General features: G+C 40.9%; 3 protein-coding genes across 7 annotated transcripts in view; 2 read left to right on the forward strand and 1 right to left on the reverse strand.

Moving 5' to 3' along the window:
- Positions 1–367: 367 nt before the first annotated feature.
- On the forward strand, positions 368–6,406 carry LOC138028340 (B-cell lymphoma 3 protein homolog). 4 transcript variants are annotated; one of them, XR_011127643.1, is made up of 8 exons: positions 368–541; positions 658–1,042; positions 3,082–3,184; positions 3,799–4,012; positions 4,307–4,395; positions 5,052–5,101; positions 5,215–5,460; positions 5,553–6,406. XR_011127643.1 is itself a non-coding variant. In XM_068875838.1 (7 exons), exons 1-7 carry the CDS (start codon positions 529–531, stop codon positions 5,604–5,606), a joined length of 1,065 nt encoding a protein of 354 aa, XP_068731939.1. In that variant the 5' UTR covers positions 368–528; the 3' UTR covers positions 5,607–6,406. The 4 variants fall into 4 exon arrangements, 3 of the variants coding, with proteins under 3 accessions (XP_068731939.1, XP_068731937.1, XP_068731938.1); XM_068875838.1 differs by lacking the exon at positions 4,307–4,395; XM_068875836.1 differs by lacking the exon at positions 5,052–5,101 and having other exon boundaries at positions 369–541.
- A 1,953-nt stretch (positions 6,407–8,359) lies between these two features.
- LOC138028346 (large ribosomal subunit protein bL17-like) lies at positions 8,360–9,577 on the reverse strand. The gene is made up of 3 exons (XM_068875847.1): positions 9,374–9,577; positions 9,063–9,116; positions 8,360–8,861 (listed from the first exon to the last, which is right to left on the reverse strand). The coding sequence occupies exons 1-3, from the start codon at positions 9,539–9,541 to the stop codon at positions 8,613–8,615; spliced, it is 471 nt and encodes a 156-aa protein (XP_068731948.1). The 5' UTR covers positions 9,542–9,577; the 3' UTR covers positions 8,360–8,612.
- The window catches only part of LOC138028342 (uncharacterized), a 5,350-nt gene continuing 3,583 nt past the window's right edge, over positions 9,120–10,886 (forward strand). For both annotated transcript variants that reach the window (XM_068875841.1, XM_068875840.1), the window contains exons 1-3: positions 9,120–9,154; positions 9,608–9,908; positions 10,175–10,387. In XM_068875841.1, coding sequence (XP_068731942.1) covers positions 9,135–9,154; positions 9,608–9,908; positions 10,175–10,387 — 534 coding nt within the window. In that variant the 5' untranslated portion in view covers positions 9,120–9,134. The remainder of the gene's footprint in view (positions 9,155–9,607; positions 9,909–10,174; positions 10,388–10,886) is intronic.

Genomic DNA, 10,886 nt, shown 5'->3' on the forward strand with positions numbered 1-10,886 from the left:
GTTCTTTTTTTTTTTTTTTTTTTCCAGTGAATTGCTGGACACCAAAATGAAGCTGATTTATCAGAAGATTCATTGTTATTTAGAGCCTTAATATTGTTTTTACTCTGGCTGGATATAGTGCACGGAAGGGGCACGTGAGGAAGCAAACTCTTGTGAACCTTCAGTTGCATATATTGATCGGTGGTGGTACGTCTCTCATGATTCTTATGATTAATTTTTTTTCTCAATGTTCGGGAGCAGCACATCATAAAAATAAGTTACAAAAAACGCAATTAGAAAAAGGGTCGGATATTCAATATGGGTTCTCGGGAGGGTTCTCGGGGAAACCCCTCAGTCTTGCGCTCTGTGATTGGACAGATATCGCATAATGAAACTTTTGTGTGATAAACGTACGTGTATTTACAGCAAGCGAAAGGAAGATGGCTTTATCACTCATTGACTACAACAGGGTAAACGTTGAATCATGATACATTCTATTTTGAACCCTGAAATGCAGAAGGAGGGGACAGTGTGGAAGAACACGGTTTCATGGCTTGTGGTGGTAAGTCATCGCAAAAATGTGATGTGTAAGCACATTTTAATATGATTGATTTCCGCCAAAAAATTTTCATCAGAAGTACGTCAGTCGTGGCTTGAATAAAGCCTTGTTACTTTCAGCAGAAGACCTAGAACGTCACCAAAGACTTTCATCTACAGAAGAGAAAGGAGAAGGTTTGACACCGGAAAAAGAGGATTCAGCTACAGCCTTGGACGAAAACAACTCCTGCGTGACTCAACAGGCGAAGGTTGCCGATCACCCGACAGAAAGCCCTCCGAAAGCTACTTCGGATAATTTTTGTGCTATCGAGCGCGATGAGCTAAATGAAAGTGCCACGAGGGAGGCAACTTGTTTCGGGTCCTCACCGTCTCAGTCCTCATCAGTTTCATCGACGGAGACACAGTCATATTCAAGCCGCAGTGGACAAGGTGGCCAGTGTGTGCGGACGGTAGCGGAAACATTACCAATGCCTGATTTATTTGCTCAGGATGAAGATGGAGATACGTAAGAGCTCAAGAAAATGTTGCTAAGGAATTATTAGTCTTTAACTTTACTTCACTTTCACTGCTTGCCTCATCAAGTTCTTTCGCCCTTTGTGATGGGATTACTGACTCTGGCGTGGAAACCTTGAATAAACACCAAAAAGAATTTTGTTGAACTCGATTTCAGTGTTAAAAAACTAAAGCCACGAAATTTGTCCATAGCATAAGCTTTCGAGAAAAACTAAAAAACAAACTTTTTCGACCATTCAAGTCATCTGCAGCTGGAATATGACTTAAGCGGTCTCTTTTTAACATTGTTTTAACCTTGAAAAATGACAATTTTTAACGCAAAATTTTCTCTGTCGGTATATGAGAATCTGATGCTTTCGAAGTTTCTAAAGCCTGGTATCCGTATGATGTGCAACGTTGGGACCATCGGAAGCTGTCTGCGTCGGTCTTATCGCAGACGATAAACACAGGAGGCAAATGTTGCCATTTAAATCTGAAACGATCACAGACAAGCGTACCACTAATCCTCTGCGAAGCGAGGAGAAAAAAGGAGCGCACTTACTTCGAGTCGGATTGGATGTGTTTCAAGGCGAACAATGGTGTTTCGCCGATTCTCAGACACGCGTTTTCATTGAAAAATGTCTTAGTCGGAAGACCGACTAAACGGTCGGGAAAGTAAAACTAGATTCAACTTTCCCGATCATCCAGACCGTGTGCCGCAGATCGCCGAAAACGCCAGGGACTCACATTTTCTTGTGTCTGCGACGTGGCGCAGACCGATCACAGACCGTTGGAGATCATATGGAAACCAGGCTTAAATTAACCTCCGTATCCTTGACGGCAATAGTGCGAAGGTTGGTACGAAAGGAAAACCGAAACTCCATGGCTTATCTGTCTAATTTGAAACACGTTTTTAGGAAAGTAGGATACATCTTACTGCAATTCAGTCTGCGGATCAGTTGACGAAGATACTCCGGCTTCCCGTTGTCTCTGATTTTCCGCATAATTTTGAGTGCGGAGAAAGAGCGTGACAAAAATGTGTTGATAGTCTGATACAAGAAGGGATGCCACCCGGGGATGCCATTTTCTTTGCCATTAAGATTCTCCAATTCAATTGCGATTCACGGTTTCATTTTAGTTAATGAAGATCAAAACTACAAGTCCTTGAGAATGTGTTTCTCTACAAATGAAAGTGATTAAGAGCAAAATTACTTGCTTATGTCTCTTGGAATGAAAAAGCATCCAGAAAAACATGAAATTCAATAATTGTGGATTTGAGCATAAAATATTTAAAAATATGTTTTTTTCGAGCGGTTTCGAAAGAAGATTTTTTCGTGGAGTTTTAACTAGCGTCTGCCCTTTCGTTTCTTCCATGAAAGCAACGAATTCCTGTTCATAACTTGGCACGCGTTCAGATGACGTGAGTAGGGTTCTCGGCCAGTGGAAACGTCTTCCTGTCATTCCTTGAAAGAAAAGAGAGCATGTCATGTGCATCAAACGGGTCGAATCGTGTGGAAATTCACGTAATCTGTCACGTGCACAACTGAATGTACGTGCGGAGGGATTGTTTTCGCTTATTGTTTGAGATCTAATTAATCATGGGAATAAAGGAAAGGTTTTGCAATCTCTATTTATTTTAAGAAGGATTGGTTCTGTTCTAAAGATCATAGTTGGCGTTTGTTGCGAACGCAGTGCAATCATTATCGAGCCATATCTATAACTAAGTTGGCAACTCCCAAAGCACCATTTACTCTGACCGCAACACCGACACTTAACGAAACATTGCATCAGCACCACTCCTGCTCATCCTTTACCGTTGGTCACTGTGACCAACTCTTTTTTGTATAAAATGCAAAATGGGCAATTTTCTAGCAGTCACCCATGGTATGAAAATTCAAGTCAATTCTGCGGGTCCTCTGGATTCACGACAAATTTGTCATTGTGATAAACGAGGCTTATTTATCCCGAACTAAGTTTTCTTTTAGGCAAAGACAAGTTCTTTTGATAGGTAACTTTACGTTTCTCATTATGATTTTCCTCCATCTCGTCCAGATTTCTTCACATCGCCATTGTTCAGGAGGACCAACCGTTGACTGACTTTTTTATCCAGAGAATGAAGGCCAGAGGAGTTGATATTTACAACAAACTCAGACAGGTAACGAACTGGTCTTATTGTTTTCTTAGTTCGAGCTCCGGTGGTCAGACAGATACTTGAAGTGAATTAATTCTGAAATTAACTTGGACGTGTGAAGTTGGTGGTGAATTGGAGGGAACCTCGAGACCTAATGCAGATGCTCAGTACTCATAGTCGAACTCGAATACTAATCCTTGGTTTAGTTTGGTTTTCACAAGACGTCACGGCCCCCATGTTGGTGTCCTTAAAAAAACTGGGCCATGTTGTCACAAAGTAGTCCTTCAGGAACTAAACTTTATTCTTATACAAACTATTTATTTCACTTTGATTTAAGACACACCCGCTGATCACTTGAGTGAAAACCAAAATCTTCTATGGTTGAAGTGAGAAGGTTTCTAAGAAGTAGTCGTTACTTTAATAACACAAAATTCACCATTGACACACGACGGCGTTAGTTTCAATTTCGAAAGACCTACAATTTTGGTTTTCTTGTTACGGAAAAAGTTTGCCACCTCAGATCGTCATAAAAGGAAGGTTGGGGGAGGGCTCGGAATTTCCCCTACCTTACCGACTTTTTGACCCAGTTGGCCAAGGAATGGAATTTTAATACCGTGACTGGAATCGTATTGTTGTAGACTCCACTACATCTTGCCGTTATCACCCATCAAATACACATGGTACGAAAGCTGATTGAAAGCGGGGCAGACGTCAACTTGATGGACAGGCATGGACAGACAGCTCTTCATTTGGCCTGTCAAGATAATGACGTCAATTGTGTGTATGCTATGCGTGACGTCACAAGGATAAACAGTGTTGCCGAGATCCAATTGGAATTGAAAAATTCAAAAGGTAATCAAAAAAGAGGAAATTTTTTATCTCAGTGGTGGTATGTGTTTCCAGTTTAGTTGTATGTGCAAACAATAACTGTTATTTTGGTTATTCAAGGTTGTGTGTATTTAAAAGCAGAGGCAAGCAAATAATGACACCTGTAAAAAGAACAAAACGAAACGATCGTCATTTCCTTGGAAAATAACAACTCGTGCTTCAACGGAGATAGTTTTTAAAAACTCGCAGCACTTGAAACACTTATGAAGCTTACAGTGCAGGTTAAACGATGAAAAATTGTTTTGCTTCCTTTTTCAGGGCTCTCTGCCCTACATGTCGCGACTTTGAACGGAAATAAACAGTTAATTGCAACGATCCTTGATATGGGAGCTGACATTGATGAAGAGGTCGGTAAAACTCAAATAGAGGTTTTGCACGGCAGCCATGCATGTTGCATGACAGGAACAATAGATTCTTTTTCCTACGGGAACAAATGTTCTTTCTAATTTAAAACATTTTCATTGTGCCTGTCATGCAACATGGCTGCCGTGCAAAACCTCTATTGGACTCGGCAATTTGCTAGAAAAAATTGCACCTCGGAGATGAGTCTTTTGAGGAAAAAAGTGGTGAAGTTCATCATTCGAGGGGCGCACTGATGGATGGCGCAGTGGTAAGAGCACCTGCCTCCCACCAATGCCCGGGTTCAATTCCCAGACTTGGCGTCATCTGTGGGTTGACTTTGTTTGTTTTCTACTCTGCTCCGAGAGGTTCTTCTCCGGGTGTACTCCGGTTTTTCCCTCTCCTCAAAAACCAACCTACGATTTCATGCGAGTTGATTTCTGTACAGCCGCGGTGTCCCCAACAAGTGCCTCAGCGCTAAATATACTTGACACTTAAGTAATAAAGTTCATTATCATTATCATCAGTATTGTAACCCAGTCGCTTTCCAGAGATGTAGTCTTTTATGGATAAATCGCGGATACACGGGAAAAATTAAGGACAGGTGACAACTATCCCTCTGCACTGCTAGGAATGAAATTGTCGAAATGCGTTTCTCTTGCAGCTGTGGAAGAGAAGATGATTTATGCTGAACCTGGCAATTTTAATGAAGAGGTGTCGTAGAGACTCTTGTCCTTCAGCAATCGAAGTTTTATAGGAAAAACAACCGCTTTATGTGTTGTTTTTCCTATAGAAGAGGTGTCATTTTTCTTTTGCACCATCATTAGGATTCCAACAGTGGTCGCACACCTTTACATCACGCAGTGGAAGCAGACAATTACAGCGTGACAGAATACTTGATATCACGTGGCGCTGACGTGAACAAAGTGACGTTTGCTGGAAACACACCATTGCACACGGCCAGCGGTCGGGATATGGAAAATATGGTCAAGCTTTTATTAGCACATGGCGCAAATGTGAATATTCCTAATCTGGAGGGTGACATTCCTAAAGTGGTGCGAACCAGTGAACAGGTGATAATTGCGTCTAAGCTACTCTAACCATGTGGCAGAAACTCACACTCACCAATAGTTTTTTTTTTTAAATCTTATCCTCACAATTATAGGTAAAGAGGCAGTTCCAGTCTAAAGAAAAAGATAGCAAAAGGAGAAAACGATGAATACCTGGTGAAAAGACTGGATCCTTGACAAATTAAAGGAGCTGACACTTACTCAGTTTCTCGCGCAAATGAGAGGAGTTAAGTATTCAGTAACATCCAGGCAACAAGGATTGAATGGCTATTTTTGGGGCTGTAGTTTGATGTGAAGAAATTCAAACAACTCAGAAAAAGATCGCATGTGTTGTTTACCTTCAAAGAAGTTTAGGAAATCAACTACAGACTGGAAGGCACAACACCCTAGCGTCCATTCAACATAACAAGACAAGTGAAGGCACCTTTAACGCAGTTTGTTTACAGGGTCTATGAAAAAGATAAGCAATTGCATCTGCTGATTCCAAATTCAAGCAATTACATGCCGACCGCTGACCTACAAAGCACGCGACGAAGTCTTCAGAGAGAGGCTGAAAAGATGTGGCAAGATGTGTGACCAATCACGAAGCGAGTAATCCAAATGATAAGGTCATGGTGTAAGTTAAGACACCATCTCAACCTCGAATCACTTTAGCACTGGTGAAAGTCAAGGATCACATGAATTTGCAGCATATGATTAGCTCCAATGTGAAACTTAAGCGTACGATGGAAGTAACTATGTTGATTTTTAGTTAACCTGCGATCAGGCCTTCTTTTCTTTAGAGAGGGCGCGGCGTACTGCCCGGTCGCAGATTCCCTTTTAGCTTTTTCTTGCGCACATTACTTTGATGAAGGAATCTTGCAATTTTGCACCTTTAGTATTTTTACTTTCCTTCTGACACATGATCCCTTGAATTTTTTTTGTTAATAAAAGGGCCTGTCACACTAAACGGAGTCATCAGACTCAGCACACGTTCTGAAGTGTAGCGCTCTCTACGGCTTTAAGGCCGGGACATACTAAGCGATAAGTCGCTGCGACACGCCGCGGGGAAAAGTCCGCAACAATTCGCCTCGTGTGTGTGACACGGTGAATTTTATGAAAATCATTGTCGCTGCGGCAGAATTTTGTCGCCGCGACCTGTCGCACGAATTCAAACCAGTTTGAGTTCGTGCTACTTATTTATTTATTTATTTATTTAGCTTCGCCTAACTGGAATACAATATAAATATATAGGTAAAAATAGAAAAAATAATACAAGGAGAAAAGAAAAAAAAAAAAAATTATTAGGCGGGGAGACCACTACAGCATAGCCAATTACAGTGGATCCCTCGTTAATTATTTATATAAAAATACTTAATAATTAAAGCTACTAATATGTAAGCATGAAACTTGAGAGGAAACAAAGCGGAAGTCCAAATTGCTAGAAGCAGCACGTTAGCGGGCATAGGAGAGACCTCGCTGTGTTACACCTAGGACAGATTGTTCTCCAGGTTCTAATGTCGTCAACGTCGTACAAGTTCAGAGCCTTTTTATAATATTGAAGTAATCGCAGCGACAAAATTAGCGAAAGCAGCGTTGTCGCATTGTGTGTAAACTTCCGCCAACAATTCGCTGCGACAAAATATAAATGAACCAATGAGAGAGCGTCATATGGTCAGCCGAATTGAATTAGAAAACTAGTTCACATTCCCCTTCATACGAGATCACTGCGCGTGCACCGAAAAGGCGTCGTGTCGCAGCGACTTATTTTGCAAGTAGTACACACGGAGCAACTTGTCGCAGAGACTTGTCGCTGTGACTTGTCGCCTAGTGTGTCCAGGCCTAGGCTCGATTATCAGCCGCTGTTTCGGGAAATGAGCCAGCGCTCACTCCTTTATAGCCGTAGGAAGACAACGGCTACCTCTTTCTCTTTGCTCACAGATTAAACCGTTGGCTACAATGTGAACACTGAACACTCAAATTTAAGTTGTCACTCGCTTTCATCGGCAATTGGAGTTGATGAGACCGAAGCATTTGGGTTTAGGGTAGGGGTTAGTCTAAGGGAAATTCGACCTTTTACTTGTCAATCGTCTTGTAAATCGTACCGTTGAGAGGCTATCGAATAACGGCATTTCCAAACCAATTGATTAAACTCGTAATAGTATCCCGAAAGGCTTTAGCGAAAGGGTATTGTCGTATGGAGTATACGATTGGGTCTATCACGAATGAAAGGCAAGCAACAGCAATACTCGTTTTTCCCACCAAATGTTACGGAAACAATATCAATAACAGCGTCAATAAAATCCAATCACGTAAAAGAATGATTAACCATTTACGTTTTCTAGCGTCTTTAGATATAAGACAATAATAATTACCGATGAGATCCCTACAACAACCGTAACTGAAATACGCTTCTGCGTTTGCTGATCAACGTGGCAATAGCTGCTAAAGAAGATACGACCAAAATGGCATCGGTGGCTCTGTGGAATGTATTTGGGGATACTCGGCTCGCATGATGCAGCAGAGATATCATTCTGACAAATTGATCGTAACTCATGAATGAAGGGGGTAGTTTCTAAAGAAACTGTGGTGCTGCGTCAGTGGGGAAGTACCGATAGTATACAAAAATCTGGTTTTATCAACGGAGTTGATAATGTAAATTGGCCACCGTAAAGAGATTCTTGGCCAATTTACATTATCAACTCCGGTGATAAAATCAAATGATCGTAACTCAGTTGAGTAAGTTTCATTAAAGAGCTAACATAGGCGTAAGAATATGACTGCAGCCTTGCAGAGAAGTTTAGACACGAAACAGGCACGCCCATAAAACCAACCAGCCAAAAGACGTATACCTAAGTGGATGTTACGACGTAAACTGAATTTTCTTTAAATGACCGACATTATCAGAATGTTTACTGAATAATTCAGGACTGACTCCAACAAGAACTAAAAATGTTGCAACTGGAATCAGAGAGGACAATGAGATATATTTTCTCGACAGATTCATTCGAGATAAGGCGCAAGCTCGAATTTGTCATAGTGTTGGCTTTCCTTGGGGTAGACAAATATCAACTTGTGCTGAAGATATCTGTAAAGATGTTAAGCACTGGAGGTACTTTTTTAGCATTGAAGCAAAACGCTTTAAAGCTTCCATAGTGAACTCTAGCTTCATGGGTTTACACAGGAGTTCCATTGAATGGAATCCCCTTTTTGCGATCATCTTTCAGTTTTTCAAGTTTAAGTTTTCTGAGTTCCTCATCTGATGGAAGCAGAGGTGGTAGATCATTTCCAACAAACTCAACAATTCCCATTTTGGCTGAGTCTGTTTTCCGAGGAGGAATTTTGTACACTTTTGTATATCCACTTTGCATATCTTCATAGCGAGGCAAAAGATGTCCAAACACCTTGGGTATCTGATCTTTTTTCTTTCAGAGAAGAAAAAAAAAAAAGAGAGAATTTGATTATGAGATGACAGTACGATGTTATTTATTGCTTATTTGATACTATGGGAAAACAGCCCAATGCTGACATAGGATACCCAAGTACCCAACCCTGCAAAGAGCCCCCTCTTGTGTATAAATAACCTACAAAAACGGTAAACGACCACAACAAACATATCGACTTACTGTAATCCAGCTGTTAATAGTTTCTTCATCTCCCTGTTTAGCAAGGTCTATCATCTAAAACAGAAAAAGAGGATGGAGGATGCAAACTGCAGGTTTAATACAGGTTTAATACTGAGGTTAGGGTTGCAGGTCATTGTTTCAGCATAGCTGGAACATCTCAAACCTTTACTTATGCTGACATTAGGCCTGAAAAAGAATGTTTAAGCCTTAAGGTTGGCATTTTTGCATTTAGGTTTGGGTTGTTTCAGTTATGGTAAAACAACGACCTCGAACCCATCGCTTCGGATATGATTATCGATCATTGCACCAACCCTTTCCGCGACTCTTGACAAATCGTGACATCTATTTATCGTTGTTTCGATCCTTTCGTATTGAACAAGAGCGGTAATAAGGTTCTTGTACAAGCGCTTCCTTTTTTCTCGGCTCTTTGGTTTAAACTTTAGTAAATTCTCCAGAATACGAGTCCGTGTGGCCGCCATCTTGATCAATGTTATCCGCTGTGCATGTTTATTGAAGTCACCTAACCATCCCATTCTTGTCCCCAGATTCTCTACGTCGTGTAAAAGTCGTAAATCCTGGGAGCCAGAATTGGTCAATCAAGAGATGGCTTCGATGGTGTGGAAAGTGTTAAAAGATGGAACGTTTCTAAAATCTATCTTTCCTTGCGTCAACTTGATTCCTGTTCGTTGTAAAACTCATAGAAAGTTTCCTACTAGAAAAAGAATTAATCCCTTCGTCAAGCCACGAACTGATCTAATAAAGAAACTTGTTCTTGCATTGGTTCAACACGAACGAATTCAGACCACACATCACAAAGCGCTACAGCTAAAGAAATATGGTGATTTGGTAAGAAGATTAAGCTATGATCAAAATCTTTCTTTCTGTCAGGTGCAAATGTGACGAAAGGTGCACGAGCTTTTCATGAGCAACCCCACCAGCTGTCTGTACTGGGTAAAAATCCCAACAGCTTGGCAAGCTAAATGTTTTAAAGGGTATATAACACGGCAAAATTTGTCATGATTTCCTCAGTATAGCCTTCCACATAGTTGTTGTTTTGTACTTTGTGTTGTGTTTCATGGTAGAAATACAATGTAAAAAATTATCATTTTCAGATTATTACATTGGCACTGCGACGCCGTCCACCTCCAGACCTGGATATGATTGAAGATGGATTTGTTCTCACTGAGGCAGAGGCTGCAGAAAAAATGATTAAAAGGCGCATAGTAAACAGAAGAAGCAAGAAAGTGATTATTCCTCCTCAAGTTCCAAATGAACAACAGTACGTGGAGAGATGCAAGAAGGCAGCTTCAGATATGTTGCTCGGGGTAAGAAAAACTCTTGCGGTATAGGTGTTTGAGATGCTAATTTACAAGAAAGAGTTACTCTGACACATCAAGAGTCAACCCATTACCCTTCTGGGCCCTGTTGTTCAAAAGCTGATTAACGCCAATCCCAGATTAAAAATTAACCAAGGAGTTTTATTTCTCTACTCCCAAATGGTGTTCAACGCTGATATTCTGAGGAATTAAATCTTGAAGAACAAAAATAAGCAAAAGAAACTTTCACCAAGAAGTTGAGAACATGAAACGAAAGTTTACGCTAATCCTGGATTAAGTTGATCGGCTTTTGAACACCCAGCCCTGTTTACTAGTTTGAAGACTAGTAGGGCCATCATCAACACCACCTACATCCACTCAAAAACTATGTATTTATTTATTTGTTAACTTTGCCACACCTAGACTTGCCACAACTTGACTGTGAAAGTGAGCGAGGGACGAAGTCCCGGGAGGAGCGACGAAGTCGCAAGTCCGCTGGACCACCTAT

This window comes from Montipora capricornis, chromosome 13 (genome assembly GCF_036669925.1).
Source record: "Montipora capricornis isolate CH-2021 chromosome 13, ASM3666992v2, whole genome shotgun sequence".
Lineage (NCBI taxonomy): Eukaryota > Metazoa > Cnidaria > Anthozoa > Scleractinia > Acroporidae > Montipora > Montipora capricornis.